Source organism: Falco peregrinus, unplaced genomic scaffold, assembly GCF_023634155.1.
Source record: "Falco peregrinus isolate bFalPer1 unplaced genomic scaffold, bFalPer1.pri scaffold_35, whole genome shotgun sequence".
NCBI lineage: Eukaryota > Metazoa > Chordata > Aves > Falconiformes > Falconidae > Falco > Falco peregrinus.
Window position 1 is genome coordinate 1,119,919 of NW_026599603.1, and position 20,428 is coordinate 1,140,346.

Sequence of the window (20,428 nt, forward strand, 5' to 3'; positions counted from 1 at the left end):
TGTGATTTTTTCCCCATGGAAATACATTTGCCTTAAGTCGTCCATATCGGTGGTACGGCTGCTTCCTGGGATAGTTTGGGCCTGATGGATGCGCGTAATTTTCCACGCTCTAACTAAAAGGTGGCACCATTTCTCTCCTTGTATAGTAGTATATGCATGTACCTTGCACCTACTGACCACTGCTACTTGAGACGTGCTACTTATGGGCCTGGTATGAAAAGGTCATTACATTTATCAGGGTCATTATGGCTTTGGCTCCGTTTCTTTGATATTTGTCTGGGGGCTACAGATCAACACAGCTTATTTATATATGACTATGCCACTTAACCTTGTACTGCTTTCATCAGAATCATCTGCATGGACCTATCAGCATGGACAGGAACAGAGAGTACGGATAAACACGTTTTACCCAGGAAACCAAGTTATAATGGCTCTTCTTAGCCTTACTTTGTGAAATGGAAGCCCTACATTCAGCCCCTTGAGCTGGCCAAGATCTTTTTGCTTTGGGAGGCAGAGCTAAGACTTCATTAACTATACTGAGATAAAATCTCTGGCTGACCGTCTATTTTATGAAGCTTTGAAACCTGCAGCCCTTCAGAAGGGAAAAGATTTTTCTTTCTTCTCCTGCATACGGAAGTTACTATGTCTTCTAGCCTAGGTAGCTCTGCTCAGTGAGCTTTACTAATGGAAAAGTCACTGGATTAAACCACTGCCTTGAGATGAACCTGAATGAGCACATTTTGCAAAAGACCAGGTGATGCCCACAGTTAATGTTTTCTACAGTTTAGTGCCATGAGCTGGAAAGCCCTCTCTAATTTTCATGAAACCTAACATTTGAAAAACAGAATACTTTCTTCAATATGCCTTTCTTGAGCTCAGGGTTTAGTACAGATCCCTTACAGTATGCATGAGCTTTCTACTCTGAGTGCAGCCCTGTTCTGTTTGTCGTTCATGGGTGATAGTAGGCATTCATTCATGCTGTCTCCAGATTAGTTTTTGTGTAAGCATGGTGTCAAGGAAGTGTCATGGTTGTGTAAGCACGTGTAACCAGATGGCCTAGGTTTGATTTCTAACCTGGGGCTTCACCCATCGTGGAAGAAAATGCCATCTGTCAGTATCTAAAGGATCTTCAGTGACACATAACAGGGAATTCAACCTGGAGCTGAAAGAGGATCGCACACAGCAAAGTCCGAAGAAAAGAACTGGGGCCAGAATCCAGGCACAAAAGAATCTTGCTCAAAGTGCAGAGGTTTCACACATTTATTAGAACAAGCAGTAAACAAAAGTCTCCTAAGTATAAAATCTAAATGTTCTCGAGCCCTCATCCCAGACAGGCGAGTCACAGCATGAAGGGCAGATCCAAGTTCTTCTCGCCAGTGCCGAAGCAGACATAGCCGTACTGCTCGGTCATTGGGACATGGTAGAACATCAGTCCCAGCCGCAGCAGGCTCCGCAGCACCACCACAGTGCCTCCCTTCTCTAGCTGGACAGTCCAGGAGCCTGTGCAAGAAAATGCCATTTGTCAGTATGTCACAAGTGCAGTCCCTGGAAGGGAGAAAGAGGCAGCATTCCTGGAGCAAGCTGTCCCTAAGCTGAGAGGGGGGCTGCAGTGCGTTCTGCCTGACCAGTTAACAGTGCACAAGGCTGCACTGGAGTTTGTGACACCTGAGAAAAGGGAAGTGAGGGAGACCAGAAACCTTGATACCTTTTTATCTTTTGTCAGTTCAGCGTTACAGGCTGCCCTCAATTCCAGATGTCTGTGTCTAGCTTCACAGAGTAGCATATTCCATGGCTATGATAGTAACGCCATATGCGTCACAGGAAGGGACCCTGGAGCTCCAGACTTGTATACTTGATCCCTAGGAGAGGCTAGAGCTATTCTTGGATGCTTCTGAGCGGGCAGCAGTTACTCTACCAAGCTGCCACCTACTTGGTCTAGCTACTAGCTATAGAGAGCCAAGACTAGCTATAGCAATCCTGCATAGTATGGAATTTATTTTTAAAATAAACTTGTAGCATTAGTAGTGAGAAGAGGAAGAAGACACTTCAGCTCCAGAGAAGACTGGTTTCCCTGATGCAGCAACTGGGAAAGAGGAAGAGAGCACGAAAAGCAGGGTATTTCTTAGCTCAGAGAATTTTGCAGAAAAGGTTAATTCTCTTCAGTCTTTCCTGGCTCCATCATTGAAGAGGATGTGCGTGGTAGGGGCAAAGGGATTAGTTTCCGCATTGATTTTGCTTTGGCTCTGCGGAGGAGGTTCAGAGCCAGTGTGAAAATGCAATTTCTCCTGGATGCAAGGAGCTCTGAGCCACTGAGTGTTTGTTTTGCATCTGACACAACAGCCTGGGAACAACACAGGAGGGGAGGGGGCTGGAGCATCAGCCTGGATTCAATGCCAGAGGGCAAGGAGCTGCCAAAAGAAGAAAATACCAGCTTCAGCACCAAATCAGTAACGCCTAGAGGCTACAATGTAAGGAAGAAGGTTCCTGCTGAATCTTCATCTAAAAGCAAAAGCAGCAGGCCCAAATAAAAAAGTGCAGTTGGAGCTGTCATACTACTACGGGCCTGGAGTCAAGCGGTCAGGCTGTCTGCACCCAAAGTCAAAATCTGCCAATTCCAGAGTAAGCAGAAAGCCCGTAATGTGTTGGGACAGTTAGACGGTATTCATCCTTGTAGATAATTTTAGGCTCATCAATTTATGCTGTGACTCATGCTTACTTATGTCATGGTTAGCCTGGGGAAGGGCTTCTGTGATTGCTGTCAGCTGCCAGTCCTCCCCTTCCCACTCACTTCTGACTCTTGGCCAATTTTAGTGGCATCCGACAAAGGGTTGAAGTGTTTTAACACCACAGGTTCCTACAACAGGTCTCCACAGGACACGGCCCAAGGGTCGCCTGCAGCTCCTGAAGCTATTTATTTATCTGCCAGCAGCTGTGGGGAAGCACAGGCTGTTTGGCTCGCCCGGCAGCAGCTATCTGGGCAATCAGTGCTTGTAGCTTTGGGCTCTTGCACACTCGCTTGCGGTACATGTAGTCTCTGAAGCAGTTCATGGCAAACTGCAGTAGTTGAGGGCTCGCTGGGGGGGGGGGGAGGTTGAGAGGAAACAATATATGTGGTGGCTGCAGAATCAGAAAGGAACACCACAATTCAAAGCCCTGTAAAACCAGGTGTCGTGAGTTCTGCTGCTCACCTGTTACCTCCCTCTTCTCTTTGTATTTCTGTACTTTTCAAAAGTTTCTTGGGCACCACTGTTTCCCCTGTCTCCTTCAGTAGCAAGTTCCACAGGTTGGTTATATCATAATATGCACCGTGTCGTCTTTGATCTGTTACCTTTCAAAGTACCCTCTTCAGTTACGTGCAAACATGGAACTAAATGGACAGCAACACCTGCCTTCCATGGCAGTCACTGAACTTTCTAACAAAGTGACTCTGGCTGCAGGATAGAAGTACAAAAGAGACATTCACATTCTTTTAAGGACTCGGGAGATTTCCATACCGGAGAGCTTACTTCTGACTCACTCAGCTCCATGTTGCCACTAAAGAGAAACAGCTGGAATCTCGGTAAAGCAAAGCGCTACTTCATACAGAGCAGGATCAGTACAGGTGTGTGCCATCTTCCTTGCACTGTGACATTCCTTGCACACGTCCTAGTTAAAGCATGAGCTAGTGTCTTCACACACAGTGGTTTCACAGACAAGGCAACCCCAGTCTCCCATGCAGTCTCTCCAGTGCTACTCATGTGGACACAAACTGAACTGGACCTTGGTCATAGCTGGAGTAAAACCACATATTAATGGTTCAGCCACTGGGATTACAAATTCTAACTGACTGGGTCTCTGACAAAATCTGCATGTTCTTAAGAAACTTCACTACTTGGATAGCATGGAAACCCAGGTGAAGAACGTTTCATGACGAGCCAGATCATCCAGTGGCTGAAGCACTACAGCCATCTGCTGTCAAAGGACAAGCTTTCAAACAGTTTATTGAACTTTGCCTCTAAAAATTTTCACCATTTGCTCGTGGCGGTAGCTAGACTATGCATAGGGGAGTTGAGCAACAAGTGGCAAGCAAATAGGTCTGAATATGTGACAAATAACTTCTTCCATTTCTCCTTTGAACACCGACTCTGCTTTCAGTGCAGGGTTCTTGCAGCTTGCGCTTGCAGAAATGATCTGCAAGCCCTTTATCACGTACTGGTGGTTCTTGCTGCGGCTTTACACATTGGTTTGCAGGGGGGTGACTGTAAACTTTTGAAAGAGTTTCTCTGACAAAAAGCTAATGGAACGAGGAACTCTCATTGTCTTTGATTTAGGACCAGTCCTCTGAGAAGCAAGTCTGTCAAGAATAGGACTGTGCCTTGCCTTGCTGGGTGGTGAGAGCCTCTAGGGATTATCTGGTTTGCTAAATGTCTCCCAACATACTGGAAGCATCCAGCAGCCTGGGTACATGTGATAGCTTGTGTGTGTGTGTGTGTGTGTATATGTTCATGTACACAGATGAATCCTCTGCCCAAAACTTTTTACAAAGAACAAAAAGAAATGCCTGGAGCATGACAAGTGGGAAAGGTGAGAAGGAAAACAGGTATATTAATGCTCTCATGAACTATATCTGGATTCAGACTCCTTTTTGCTGGACAAATTCAGAGAAAAGCTAGAGTAAATACAGTTCAACTTGATTTAATCCCCTTATCTATGCTCTGGGGCAATACAGTACGTGGATCCATAGTGTCACACAGGCTTATCTATCTCTGCAGAGTATTCATCAGCAGTTAACTCTGCTGATCAAAGGAACGTCCCATGTACCTTCACACCTGGCAGAAATGGACAGAAGTAATTGAAGACAGCTCCATTCACTTTTATGCTTGATCTCCGAAGGCTGTGATGTGCAGCTGTTTCATTTCCCTACTGTCTGTCCAAGCTGCAAACTCCCAAAGGGCTCAGATTTGTCATTTCATAAATGTGAGACCTTTGGGGAATATTAAATTGTTACAGCTTTCTAGCTCTTCTCTGATACTTGATTCTGCATCTAATTCTATGCAAATAAGGACAATAAAGTTTTGCTGATGCTTCATAAGTCTTCCTGTGAAATAAGGACCTAAACAAAACAAGCAGGTTACTTCAGGGCAATCCCACCTGGACTGACACAACACTCGTTGAAGACAGGAAAAAAATTACATGAAACTGTCTGAAACTGTAATGTCATTTTCACTCAGATCCTGTTTTCAGCAAGAATTAGTCATAGAGCTGCTCTTTATTCTGCAGAGCCAAAAAAGCAGCAGCCATGCCACCTTCTACCTTTTACTAACCACATCACTGGGGACATATTTCTAACACAGCAATCAAAGGTGATCTATTCAGTATACTTTTCCAGGCTGGACCTTTGCAACAGACAAAATCAATTCAGAAACTGCACTGATACACAGTGCTGGTGTTTGCCTTCTAAGGAGGCAGCACATTAAAGTTGTGAAACCTAACCACTTATTTTGGTCCTTTTAGAGCCCATTATCTCAGTCTGTTTTTTCCCATACCTCACCACGTTAGCAGCATTTGAGGAGATGGTCCAGAAGACAAAATTATTTGAACTCATGAGACACGGAGCAAGTTATTCTCCTGGAAAGCTTCAAGACAATTGTGTTCTCTTCCATCACAGCTCAAATCTCACTATATTAATAAAAAATGCTTTTTCAGGCCCACCTTTCTTGTAGGAGTTTGAAATAATGATGTCATAAACCACTCTAAAAGGACTTTAATCAGAAGCTAATGAACAGCACGAAATAATAGCTTAAAATGAATATGCCTTCTTTCCTCCTTCAAGAAAATGCCTTAGAAATGCATTTTCATAATAAAATATAAAAATAGCTGAGAACTGCAAAAATGAAATGCTGTTTTTATCCTTTTTTTTTTCTTTTATCCTTTTTCTTTTCTTTTAAACCTCCCTGCTATTACAAATGGTTCTTGGAGTAAAATCATTGCATAGGTAGCTGTAGGTCTCTATTACTATAAAAATGCAGGAGTGGGATGCTGGGTTCAAATCCTTTCTAATACTGGCTCAGAATACCCCATGGCAGTCCCCGTACTGTTCATTGCCCCTGTGTCAGACGACATGTCTCTTGCTGGGAGGCTGAGAAACTCAGAGTATCAGTCTGTAAGGTACACCAAGACTCCTAGATAAAAGTTGTCAGGAAAAAAAATTTACGAACTGTTATTTGCATTGGAGGGAATACAAATAGAACTAAGAGACAGCAAGTAAAAGCTGGCTTTCCTAGAGTTAAATACTGATTTTTACTTGCATCTACGTGTGAGCTGTAGCCTATGTTATCCCTAAATCAGACAGCAGAGTTAACTTCACTCATCATGCTTGCTAAGGTACAGGGAACCAGAGGTCATTGCTCTCACACCAGAGATTTCTAACAGTAACACCGCTCTGGTAAGATTTCCATTCTTCAAAATACATTTTTTTAAAAGAGCAAATTAATTCTGAAGCTGCACCCAGCAAACCTAAGGAAGCCAAGCACTGTCTGTGTTGAAACTATTGCCTGTTGCTGCTCCAGAAGGGAAGGGAGGGAGCTGCTGTGTGGGAGGAAAGAGCATGGGAAAAATATCCGCTGGATGAAGATCTGGAGCTTCCTATTCCCTCTTTAGAGCAGGCTGCAGCCTCCACCCCTCCAAACGCAGACAGGAATTCTGAGGAGTTCCTTACATCTTTCCCAAACAGGAAAGTGCTTTGAAGATTCTGATGCTCACCCAGTGTTAAACCACTGCCTTTTTTATGGCACTTCAACAGCTGCCAGGACACCAGAGCTGAATTTCAAAAGTCAGCCTACTTCTCAGCTTCTTCTTCCTTTCCAGTTGCCAATAGAAATCCCTGTCTCATCCCCCATGTCTGTCTCAGCTATGGGCTGAATCTTCTAACTCACAGAGGCAACAGTGTGCGTGAGACATTAGCTTTTAAACAAAAGCCTTTTAAGAAGGTTGTTTGCAGAACTTTCCTGTGGGAACTGGTCCACTTTCAGTATGACCTCATAACATTGCTGCTTCGGAGGTGATTCAGCAATGCCTCGTTTCAGTACAAGCTTGAGAAGAAACAGCTTTAAGAGCTAGACAGGCTGATAGAGAGGCTCCATGTCGCAAAAGCTCACAGAGGGTCATAAAAGTGACATTATCAATTCCTCTTCAAAGGAGAAAATGTCTCAAGGGAAAAGCAGCGTCAGCATGGTTGCTCTTACCATTAACGCAATATGCTGCCACATGAGCAGGTTATAACCTACCTTGCTGCAGTTCAGTTCTGAGTGAGGGTGAAGTATGGAGTTATAGCACAAATATTAACACCCACAGAGGGGTAACATAACCGCTTCCCTTTGCAAAAGCAGCCACTGCTTGGCTGCGTGACCCCAGGCACTTAGCTCTGACAAAGCTACACTACACCCATGGGATTTAGCTTCCATTTCCCTCCAACAGAAAATCTAGCACTGCAAAGAGCTTCCTACTTCTAATTTGCTGTCGATAGGAAACAAAGACAAATTGCAAAGCAGAGCAGCTGTAAGGAAATTTTGCTGCACAGACATTTGACGCACAGCCTACCAGCCATAAGGACACACATCCAAACGCTCTTACATGTGGGGCTCAGACTCCTTCATGCCACTTACTGGCTACAAACTAAATCTCTTTCATTTGCTTGACACACCACCTGCACCCCATACGTTAACACTGCTGTCAATATTTCCAATTCCCCATATAACTATTTCATAATAATTAAACAAAAACACAGACTGGTTGCAGGTTCGGTACTATTTTTAAAAGCCTCCAGAGCCAGGAAAGCACAGTTTACAAACAGTCAGATGCTTCCAAGTGGCTCTTGCGTGGTCCTAATGCCTGCCACATCTTTGACACACAAATACAACCATGCCCAAACCTCAAAGTAAAATGGTCTCGCTTCAGAGGGTTTTTCTCTCCATTATCCTCCCCCACTGGGGATGCCTCTGCAGCACAAATGATTAAGACAGCCCTGGGCCTTCCATTTACGCACAAAGTACCTGTTTCCTGCTGACAAGGAAGACCCAGGCATTGCAATGTTGTCCCAGGAGCACAGTATTCAGGTGCCTCCAAGTACTGGCTGAAATGAGGCCGTACTTAGACATCTGACAACAGTGCTGCTTAATCCGGTTGAAGCAGGCTCTGCCCCCAAACCCTTATTCCCCTCCTCATCACTCTTCCATCACAGAGACCACAAAAGTGTTTATTTACTGCTCAGTGAACCAGGTCAGGGAACGATCTGGCTGAAAAATAGTTTAGCCAAAAATAAAGTTATTTTTCCAGCTGAAATCTGGCTGCACAGCCAGCAATGCCAACACAAAAGAAGGGACAATACACAGACATAAATGAGCAGCAAAGGATGGGAAAGACTGAAAAAGCTAGCACAGAAGTAACACACATCAAATTACAGCCTCCCTCATAGCCCAGTTAGTTTGCCCTTAAGTCCTAAATCCACCTGATAATTAGAATAGAGCTAGAATCCTTTTAACTTTTGTTGTTGTCCTTGAGAAAAAGATGCAGACTTTGCACAGAAAGCATCCAGAACAAAGATTTGGAACAGGGCTGTGCACTAGAGGAAACAGCAAGACAATATACAATCAAAACTTAGGAGTAGAAAAACTGGTTAAAATCTGTGCTATTTGGATTCTGACAACTGTAATACTGATCATTGTATCTTGGGTCTTCTGTAGTAAATTTACAAATCTCTCAGAGAGGCAAAGCACCCTCCTTCCAAAGCACAAGTTTATGCTGGATCTTGTCACACTCCGTATTTCTTGTTCAGCTGGTCGCTGTGGAATCGTTTTTGGAGCGTGGCATGAGTCACGTAGCATCTACCTGGGGAGCCCCTGCATTAATCCGTCACCTTCGTGGGCTTCTGTGAGCCCATTGGTTGGTAGGAAGAAAACGAAGGACTCTCGCCCCTCCCTGCTCTGAATGAAAGACGCTTCCTCTAAATCTTGCTACAGGATTTCAGGCTCAATTCAGCTTCTTTGGGGCTTTTGTCACCAAACAAATGTGATGTCTTTGAAAGAAAGATCAACAGTTTGATGAAAGGATGCAATGGACAGCTTTGTTCTAGCCTGCTTCCCCCTAGAGCTTTCAGTCACTGTCACTTTCTTACCCACGGAGAGTATCTGTCTGACTCTCAGAGGAGATTATGGCCACCTTGTAAGATTTTGCCTCTCCTGATAACAAAGCACTGGCCACTTTGAGGAGGTGATAATGATGAACGGGGGCTGGATTAGGGGCAAAGAACCTCACATCGATCTCCGAATTCTGAGAGAACACAAAGCAGTCGATGCTGGGATTCAAAACCCATCGAATGCTTAGAGGACATCCAATTCTCTCTCCTGCAGGAGGGGCAAGGCTACAAGCCCTGTCAGTCCCCCAGTTGTACTTCTTAGCTCATCATCAAATTAGCAGGACTAGTTAAAAGGGCTTAGGGTGAGGAACAGATGGCATGGATTATTAACTGTTGATGTTCTCATACTAAACTAGATACTAAATTCTGGCCCGAATTACCTGAAGAGCTTACCAGTTCCTGAGAAGACTGTCACACTGAGCGTATCCACACAGCACAGTGCAGTTGTGTTGATATTCAAGCTAATTCTGAACACTAAAGATGGCTAAGCGTCTTCTAATGCCTGGGATATCTTAGCTGTCTCTGCACAGCACAACCTGCACAGCACAACTGCCATACAAATATACCCATAGATGAACTGTCTCATCCTTTTCCCTCTACACCCAGCCACGCACCCATTCAGCCTGCAGAATTTCAATCTATATGACATTTGCATACAGTAAAGCAAGACAACGCCCATTACTTCCTCCCTGCAAATGTTCTATGGCCAAAGGGGCAGCAAACAGCAAAGCAAAGCTATAAACAGGGCTGGCACCAATGCCAGCTGCTGCACAGGCAGGAGCTGCCACTCAGAAATAGATCACTCCTAGGAAAAGCTCAACTTGTTGTGACTTCAGTGACATACAGACTGCCCTGGGCTTTCCCCTGCAAGTAATTTTTCATCATTCCCTAGAGAAAGGGCTAGGCCAAGGCTGACCGATGTGGTGATAAAACTACAACTTCTGGTTCTAAGAGGCTTCACCCGCATTTCCCATCAGTTCAGCAAGAAGTTCATCTCCTTTTCATGTCCAATGAACCAGGAGCTGAAATGGAGACAGGGTGGGCCATGATTTCTTTTACTGAGAAGGAAAAAACTCAAATACAATCCCTGGAAAGTTGCTACGGAAGACTCTGCTTCTGTCCTCCTCCTTTCACTGCAGCAGTCAGGAGAGTGAAGGATTCCACCACAGCTCTCGGTTGATGGGCAGCCCTGCTCCAGTATAAACTCATCCAAGGTCTCTGACTAAGCAAGACCCCTGCGGTGATACAGACCTAGGACCCAAAAGCAGTGAATGCACGGCTTTATTACCCATGGACACAGAGCCCAAGGAAAACAGACTCCTTTCCAGAAATCAAAGCAGACCACAGACAGCCAGTCAAAAGCTATAATACCAGCTGGCTCTGGAGTCCTCACGTGGCAACATAGCAGGAGAGGTTCCAGTCTGATCTTGAACTCCTGAGCTGGCAGCACCCCAGCTTGTAAGAGGGACAGCATCTTGTATTGCTCCCAGGCAATGCTCTTGGGTCGCTGCAGGCGTAGCCTTAACAGCCTTTAAAGGCTCCTCAGTCCAAAAACATGAAGAGTGTCTCTACTTTTGAAGGATGTAGGAGACATGCTTACGTATTTGTGTACATTCATTGCATGCCTGTAATCACTAAGGGTGCGAAGAAAGCTATTGAAAAGCCCCAGGACCATTCCAGAAATTGCCTAAGCTTGGAAGGGACAGAGTAGCTTCTCCATACCTACAGTTCAGAAGGTCAATATACCACACACAGCCTGGAAACTCAGGCCATACCTTCTCCTCAATTTGATGCTGCTCTCGGTGCTTTTCTTTCTCGTTTTGCTGTTCTATAGTCTCCTTTTCTGTGCTCAGCACTGACAACGCCTGGACCACAGTGCGCCCTGCTGGAAAGCAGCAGCTACGGCCAGCCTGGAACTATTTCTAGGGATGGATGACTTCAGTTTTAACAGAGAACTTCAGGTACCAATGCTTTAAGTAATAGCCCACTGAGCTAACTGGTTCGATTTTTACATCCAAAAGCCGACTGTTCTGATGCACGCTAATCTGTTTTACTCCTTCTGTACTACTGTGTTATGAAGTTTGTCAAAAACACTTCTATAAATGTCAGGTAACTCCATGGGATGCTGTAGCTCAGTTTCACACATTTACCAGACCTACAGATCACCTCTCCTAACCAGGAATGAGGATAGCTGTGAGCCACACTAGGAGTTTTGTTCTATGTTTTGGCTACCTCTTTTTATCCTTGCTAATATGAAGCACTACCCTCTCATTCATTATGGGTCTTTTAGTTTGAATTTCAGCAAGACAGCTTGAAAAGCCTTGTCCCCGTGTGGCTCTTGGCAGGCTAAGAAGTAAAGTGCTTTTGCTCTCAGTTTTCACAGAGCTGGGGAGGTGCTGCTTATTGTTAAGCAATGAAAGGGGAGGGCTCAGGTCACATCTGTGAAATGTTAGCGGAGAAGGGAGGCTGGGTGAAAGTAGGTGGCCAGCACAGCATAGCACTGCTGGATTTTGCAAGGCCACTGGGGAGATAGCCATTTGTCTTAGAGCCCTGATAACGGGCAGGCTTGCTCTCTGCTAGCTAGCTGGGGGTTGTAAATACCTCTGCAGACAGACTCTTCAAATGGCTGGAGACTAGGCTGATAGAGGATTAATCGCCTGGAGGGTGGGTCGAAAGGGAGTTAATTAGCTGTGTTAATGCATGGAGATAAAGCAGGTTCGTGCCTCCTGGCCGCCTTACTTCCAGCACCTGGACTTTTGGGGCAACCAAGATGGAGCTACCAAAATGGGCCTTGAGAGTGGCCAAAGGAAATTATCTCCCACTTAGAAACGCAGCCTCTCTATCTTCAAGGGCCCATTAAGCACCAGCTGTTGCTAAACCGGTAAAAAGCATGCCAATGAAGCTCAGAGAACAGGAGGTTATGAGTGTTCTAACCCAGGCTACTGTTCAGCAAGTTTGCAGAAAGGCTAGTGCCCAAAGTATTCAGCCAAGGAAACAGCCACAAATCCCATTGTCTGCAGTGCTGTGTAAGGAATGCCTCAAAATCACTGCACTTTCAGGTGAAGAAATGGAGCTACAGACTGAGTGGCTGTCACTTCTTCCGCAGTCAAAATGGTAAACGATCTTCTCTCTAGGCACTTCTCTGGCTGAATCATGAAACAGCAACTAGACAAGACCCACTATGATCCACCCTGCCACTGTATACCCGTTTAGAATGACGCTACGAAATCCCAGCATAACAGAGCCAGAGCAATTACATCTGAGAGGTCTCAGCTCCCCAGTCTACCCTACACAATGCATGGCAATGTCAGGAATCTCCTCAGTCCTCTTTTGAGCCTTCGTGTGTCATAGTTCAGAGTGTAAAGCCAGCTGTACTGAGAGTCCTGTGCTTAGAGTCGCTGTCTCAGGAACACATTGCCACCTTTGCGTTAATGTCACTGACAATGAAGAAGCCCAAACTAAAAATCACCCTCTATGGCTGTCATCAAGTTTACAGCCAGGCATATCAGGAAATCACCTGTTCTGTACTCCTACATTAAACTTAACTCAGTTACTCATGTCTGGGACTAGCAACTTAGATTTGCCTTTGGCTAAAACACAATTCCCAGGAAGACATCCGGAATGATGCTAAGATACCAAGAGACACGAATTCCTCCATTATCCTTGTTAGCCGGTAGTAATTTTACTGTTAAAATTTGTACCTAGTTTCTCATTTTCATTTTTCTGGCTATAATATTCAGCTGCTGATTCCTGTTATGCCTGTCTCTGCTATACTAAATAGATCTTCAATAATCAATACTTAAACTCCATGGAGTATTTACACAGTGTAATACAGTCATTCTCATGTTCTTTCCTGCAAGATAAACAGATTGAACTGTTTATGTCTCTCACCAGCCCTTGAATCCTTTTGTGGCTCTTTTCTGTAACTCTCCAGTTTTGCCATGTGCAGTAATCCAGTCCTGATTCCACTAACAGCCTGCGCAGAAAAAAAATCACCTCCCTGTTCCTATTTGCTACACCCTTGTTTATAAATCTACAGATCAAATTAGCCTTTTAAGTTTCAGGATCAGACTGGGAGCTGATGTTCAGTGGGTTGTGCCTGGATTTCCTTTCAGAGCCACAGCTTCCAGAATACAACTCACAGTCTGGCTTCCAGTCCCTGCTCTTAGGTCTGTGACTTTGCAAGTAGCTACATCAAAATGTACTTTCTTTAAGCAAGCCCAGTTTACCAGATCTCTGTAGCTGTCCTGCCCTTGTCATTATTTGCCTCTCCACCAATTCTTTACTCCTAGATCATTTATAAATAAGTTGAAGAATACCAGTACTGGCACTAGTCCCAGCTGAATCCCCTTCTGACCCTCTCCAGAAATATGCCCGTTCAGTGATTTCTAAATCACAACTACTAATTAAGATAAGTTTAGGGGAATATTTCTGCAATGCTGGGATTTATTAAAGGTTAACATTGTAAGTATGCCACAAGTCTCCTGAGATAATGATTTCAGCAATAACTTATCTGGCTCAGCCATTTTCATTTTTTGACACACAGTAAAGGTTGTCTAACTACCCTCCCATAGCAAACAGTCTGAAAACTGTCTGAAAGAGTATTTTATTGTCTTCATTTCATGTGAGTCCTTATTCTTCCCCAAAACAAACCAGGACAAAAAATTGAGCATTTCTGCTCTTCCACATTTCTTATCAGCCTTTTTACCTTCACCATTTAGTGACAGTTTCCGGTACCATTACTATGCTTTCTTCTCCTATCAATATAGTTGAAAAAGTCCTCCTTATAGTTGTCAGGGACTACTGCAGGTTATCCTGGCTTCCTTGTCATTTTCTACTCAATATAAATTCCAAATTATATCAATCATTACTTGTTCCCAACTTTCTGTATTTCTTTTATATTGCTTTTTAAATTCTAATTCCTACCCTTATTCCACCAGTGAACTGTGGTAGGCTTTCAGCCAGAAGCAGCTCTTTATTGACTGGGAGTCATGACTTGTGAATAAAGTCTTCTTTTATAAATCCTGTTTCCACTCATATCTTTTCCTATCCACATTTTTCTTTTCCTTTGCCTCCAACATACCTCCCCTCCCGCATCAGTTTTTAACTGCATCAGTTTTTTAACCTGTTGGTGTCCCTTATCTCCATATCAAAGTGATCTGAGTCAGCAATCTGTAACAAAACTCAGAGTCAATTTATTGCTTTTCTGAACTGTACTTTGAAAGCACCAAAGACCTGAATTCTGCATCCCCTGTTTTACTTCCTCCCAAGCTTTCCAGTCTATGCTAGTACCTTAGGCTTTCTCCCATCCCCTTTCATTTGTCCTTGCAGAATGTAGCATAGCCTGATCTGATACTATGGTGACAGTAAAATCATCCTTCCCCCTCCATTTTCACTTTTCCCATCATGTCAATGCTTGACAGGTGACCATTATTTCATACCTATGCAACATTAGGTCATCAAGTGAAAATGCTGTAGGCATGCTAGGAATTTCTGCTATTTTTTCACCATTCCATTACCTACAAGCACATGTAAAACTGCCACAACTCTAGTTCCTGAGATGCTACCACCCAGGGTGCCAAACTCCACGCAACAGAAAGGACCACACTGGCAATCTGCCAGCAGCTGAAAGGCTATATCTAATTGTGCATAAAGTTGAGCAGATTGTCTGCTTAGACTAGAGCAAACAAGCTTATCTTTAATGCAGACATATGGCCAGCAAAACCTACAGATCCCAGCATGCAACATTATGGCCAGCTGGCCACTTGGATCAGAAAGAAGCATTACATGATCTGATACTGTGGTGACAGAAGATCAGTATCACAACCCCTCCATGTTCAAAAATCATGAGTCAGGCCACTCAAATTCATGAGTTTGGCTCAGAGAGCTGGCGACTTTAGAGGGGATAAGCCAATTGAATTTGCTTTTGAGACAGGGTTTGCATTCTCCCACTTTTCTCTACAATCATTTACAAAAATGTATTTTTAAAGTAAAATCTAAGTTACACAGTCACTTGTCTCTGGGAGCTGAGACACCAAGAAAAACCAGGCAGACTCACAGTATGATTAGGGGAGGAGCAGCAACATAGTCTGAACTCTTGAAGTGCACAGATAACCCAATAGACAGACACACGGACAGAATCTGGAACCTGCAATCACCACAGATATCACTGATAAAGATGAGGGTGGCAGACAGTTTTGTTACAAAACTCCAGGTTCCTCAATCTTGCACTAAACTCTCTGCTTTTACCGTTGTTTCCTTTATTCAATCTGGTTTAACTTCCTTTCTTCCCACCCCTCAGCTGTCATATAAAATGTTCTCTCTGCCTCCAATTTTCCATTCTGTAAGACACCTCTGCTCTCCTATTATGACACCCCATACATTTGATGACAGTTACACCCTTGACAGCCACCACAGATGTTCAGTTTCCAATTAATCAAGAAAACTATTCCAAAAGAGTTGTTACTTTTAGACAGGTTAAAATCAGCCCTTAATCTCTCAGTCCTGTTCTTTAGGTCTTTTAAGGGAGAATCCTAATGCACGCTGGGAGCATCACTCACATGTTACTCAACCCGGTCAATTTTTTGTGTATTTATTGAGGGCAGAGATGATTTTGGCTTCGGTCACAATTCTAGAGTCAATAGATTTGGGAATTCCTACTTCTGCTCTGACAATAACTGTTCAAGAGTGGATCTAGCCAAGAAAGACAAGAAAAGCTTCGGGTCAAAATGAGGGGATTGGCCAGAGCTATGAACAACATGTCAGGAAATAGAAAGAGCACTGTCTGCGCTGGGTCAGGACCAACATGAACTGGCAGAATTGAAAGAGGGTAATTCAAGACCCAGAGTTTGAGTACCTTGCAACCTGGAGTGAGGGACATTGGCAGAGCCGTGCAGATAAAGTCAGCAGAAAGCCTGTGTCTACCTCCTGTTCTTTTTTTTCCCCCTACATTTTCACAAGCAACCAGTACTTCAGGCAACCTGAATGCTTGTTAAAGGGGGGTGGATTGATCTTTCTTTAATGTCAGAGCTCCTATCTGCATGTGATAGAGTGCAATTAGAAAGGCTACATGCCTTGCTGATCCTGTAACCAGTTCCTGCCTTACTTCCTTCACCTGACAAGCTCATTCCATCAGTCCTCAGGTTCAGTCCAAAAAGGAGCAGAACAGAGCAGCCAGAGCTGCACAGGCACCATGATGAATCTTCTTTTCTTCCATTAAGAAGCACTCAGTTGCACTTGAGCTCAGGTAGTCTTTGAGAATTAACTTTTTTGAGGAGACAGAGATCTGCACTAACAGCAACAACCTCCCAGGAACGGGGCAAAGGTTCACACTTACTCAGACCGCAGGTTGCGACAGGAAGACAAACACAACAGTGGCACAGCTGAGCCTCACTTTCTATCTGCCACTGTGTAAAATTTGACTACAAGTCAAATTTGATTTAAAGACTTCAATAAAACCGCCATCTTCATGTCTAACACACAGCATGACCTGCCAGTTGCCTGGTCCCTTGAACTAGATGTGAAACACTGCAGAATTGTATCTGTAATCTTTCAAAGGTGCCATTCTTCATCACAGCTGAAGGGGGCTAAAACCAGCTCTGTGATGCAAATTAGTCGCCAGGATCTTAGCCCTTGGTGCCTGTTTTCTAGTGGAAACATAGAAAGCACCCCAGATTTATCGCCTGTTGCAGTGGCTCTATGGTTTCAGGCCTCACAAAATTAAAAAGTCTCCCTACCACAAACCCTAGGAAAAAAAGGGTGGGCAGGGAATGCAAACAGTAGCAATGCCTGAACTACCATCAAAACTGCAGCTAAAATTTTCTTAGGAGGTATCTAGGACCTAATCTCCCTTGCAATACTCCTTTTTGAGTCAAAAGGGCCAGCTCAATGGGCCAGCATACATAAAAATGTGCAGTCCCTCCAGACTACACCTTTGTAAAACGACTGCAGCAAGGACACTCCCAGTAAGTTGAACAATGGTTTACATTTTAGCACTGTTTATGCTCTGAACAGTCAGAAATGTTCAGAATTCAGGCAGGAGCTCACTAGGTTCCTTCTCAGTCAAAGGAAAGATTGGACAAGATATATATATATCTTGTCTAATCACACACACATAAAGTCTGAAAGTCAGAGCACTGGTAATTCACTGTCCTTCCAGCCAAATCCATCAGGCACAGGTCACCTACTATCCTATCCTGCTACTCCAGGATAGGAATAAAATAGCAAACTTAAGTTCTGACTATGACCCAAGAACCTTTCTTTCTGTTCTTTCTAGACAGCAGGCCATGAAAACACTTGGCCCAATCCAAAAAAACGCAACAAATCAGCAAAAGGTAGTTAGAAGCAAATAAAAATCATGCCCATCTCTTTAGAGAAATATCCTGTCAGAGGAAGAAGCTTTAAATATACTTAACAGTTGTCCAGCAGAACAATAGAGATGTGAACTGAAAATATTCCAGTAGGCACATCTTCCTTTCTGCTTCCAGTGTAATCCCACTAGAATACAGATTATTCCACACTGCAGCATCTAACACAGTTTATCAAAGGAACATTTGAATTCAGCCTCTCAGAGATACCAGCTTAGTGTTAATGAGAGCCCATTTAGATAAAGAGCAGCAATACTGGGTGAGACAAGAGGTCTCTTCAATACTTCAAACCACATAAATTCCCTCTATCACTGGTGGAGTTATCTCTCCCCATAGGGACACCAGCTGTCACAGGCTTTACAGAAGTCAAGAGACAATATGCCACTCAGGCAGAGGGGTTATTAACTGCTGATGTGGTCAGATCTGTTGTGAGGATGTAACAGCTCTGGTACACTTACATCTACCACTGTAAGCATTTAGATTTGCTTAAGAAGGGAATTAAGTACAATATTTAGTAAAGGATACAATTCCTTTACAGATTTGCAGAAGCTCCTCACAAGCATACCAAAGTCCATAGTAACCTGCATCCTGTCACCTCAGCATTTCCCAGACTACTCAAGACTGCCTTCCCTTTCATTGCATCTGTTGATTCTTCTACCTTTACCTTGTGGGATATCATGCTCCAGAGAGTCTAGAAAGTCAGTGGATGGGTCGAGGTCAGCCTTTTCCAGCAGGGTTTTATTCTTCAGGTTAACAGGCTCAGTGAAATGGAAATAGGAACTTAACTTTTTTGCCTCCATCAAAGAAAGACCTGCAAACAGCCATTGATGACCATTAATAGAGTGAGCTAGGCTAACGTTCGTCACACCATAGAGTATCATATCATTTCTCTAATGCCCACAACATAGGAAAAAATCACAATCTTTCTTCAGTGGACTCCACAGAAGACCAAAGACTTGCCGGAAATGGGTGGCATCAGTCATCAATGATGTGCATTGCACGCCATGCTAAGTGCAGTCCTAGCTGAGCAATGGGCACTGAGTTGAGACCAACCCTCTGTGCCCATTTGGTTGCACCCTATATCTAGAGAACTCACTGCAGCTATAAGTGCTAACCGCTGACATAAACTATGCGCAGCAATGGCGGGTCCCACCTTCCCGGTGGCGCCGGCGGGCGCAGGCGGCCGGTGTGCCGGGGCTGAGGGCCCGGGCGGGCCGGGAACCACGCGGGGCCGGTGTACCTCAGTGCCTGGCGTGAGGCGGCAGCCGTTCCCACGCGGTGCGGGGCTGAGGGGAGCGGGGTGGCCGCGGCCCGGAGGCCGTGCGCAGGCCTGGGGCACTGCGGGCTTCCTGGGCAGGCAGGGCAGGCTGTGCCGGGCCTGTGGGGAGCCAGCCCCGGCCCTGAGGGGCAGCAGCCCGCTCGGAATGCGGTTAGGGGTGGCTGCCCTGCCTAGGTCAATGGCCTCCATTTCAAGAGGCCCAAATCCAAATGTACGTCCAAAAGCAGGAGGGCATACAATTACACCAGAAAGGATACCACAAAGGGCTCCACCTTCCTCATTTGTTACATGAACGGCAGCAAAAAAAAAAAAAAATTAAAAAATCCAAACCTCTGAATCTCACTACTTGCGGTGTCTTTTTTTACAGTTCTTACCTAGCTCGTGTACTTCTATAATCAAGTGGCTTGTTTATAAACAGCAGCACTCTGTGCTTTCACTCTTTGTGATTGTCACTCTTTGGGAGCTCATTTTGCTGAATCCCATACAGACAGCCATGAAACAGTCCCTGCCCCTGCAATCTGACTTAATACAAAATGCAATAAATAATGAGATTGTGTGGCTGTTTAAACAAACAGAATTTGTTTGACATCTTCAGGAAGTTGAAGCTTTTATATGTGTGCATTATATAAATAAATATATGTGTATGCACTTACATTTAAATCCATTGTCACATCATAAATTCTTGGGTTTCTTTTTCATATGTTCCCTGTTCATTTCTAAGGAAAACAGTGATCCTGGAACTGCTGCCTGTAACAATCGTCACCTGCTGATCTGTCACGTGAAATCTTTAATGAGCTGTGCAGCACACAATCTGACCCATTAGTTTTATGTACGCCACACAAAAAGTGACTCAGATTCCTGAAGATTAACCACCTCTCCTAGACACGAATCAGGCAGAACATGTAGGAGTGACTGCAAACTTTTTGTCCATGCTGTCACCTACCACTGTGCCATAGTCTGATTTTCTCTATGGGAATTGGCATTTTCAGGCTTTGTGAGCTCATTTAATCACTGATGTCTCTAGAATCACATGTTAATATGCTATGGCTATCTGGCTAGTAAACAGAACTGCAAACCAGTCAGAGTCAACCTGAGATCTTAAGTGATTTTCTGCCACTGTCAACCACAGCTGGATTCAAACCAGCTGCTAACAGCTGAGAGGCTCTTTAGCCTGTTATGGATCTTCTAAGCCACCCAGTGTCTAGTTTTTGCCAGTCCTGATTGAAGATTATCAAAAAGGAAATCTATAGCTTAAGGAAATTCTTCCTGGTTCAGTGAAGTCTGGTGGGTAACTGTACTCTGCTTTGCTTTGTCTTGACCCCAATTACTAAACACTGATAAGGATCAGGAAGTAAGTGGTTGCATTATTTAACAAATGAAAGGTCAAAAGTGCTGCTATTCACTAAGGTCAAAGGTTACCATCACTGTTATTAAACAGTTTGAAAGCAGTTTCTCCCATCCGTTGCCATCCCAGGCTGGAGCAGCACTCGGGCAGCCAGGAGGGGAGAGAGGCACCAGGCATCATTCAGCCGGCTGCTGGCTAGGCAGCTTTGCGTGGACACCTGCTTCAGGGAGGGAAGGTGCCATGCTCCAGCAATGCCCAGCAGCTCC

General features: G+C 44.4%; 1 protein-coding gene across 1 annotated transcript; it reads right to left on the reverse strand.

Annotated features, from left to right (window-relative positions):
* Positions 1-1,257: 1,257 nt before the first annotated feature.
* On the reverse strand, positions 1,258-18,560 carry LOC129783368 (radial spoke head protein 9 homolog). Its single transcript, XM_055793353.1, has 2 exons — positions 18,203-18,560; positions 1,258-1,500 (listed from the first exon to the last, which is right to left on the reverse strand). Exons 1-2 carry the CDS (start codon positions 18,417-18,419, stop codon positions 1,340-1,342), a joined length of 378 nt encoding a protein of 125 aa, XP_055649328.1. The 5' UTR covers positions 18,420-18,560; the 3' UTR covers positions 1,258-1,339.
* Positions 18,561-20,428: the final 1,868 nt, after the last annotated feature.

Excerpts from the sequence above, each read along its gene's own strand:
- LOC129783368 (XM_055793353.1), bottom strand. The coding sequence starts at position 18,419 with ATGATACTCTATGGTGTGACGAACGTTAGCCTAGCTCACTCTATTAAT. Across the intron at positions 1,501-18,202 it reads GGAGCATGATATCCCACAAG|GCTCCTGGACTGTCCAGCTA; the intron begins GTAAAGGTAGAA and ends TTTCTTGCACAG.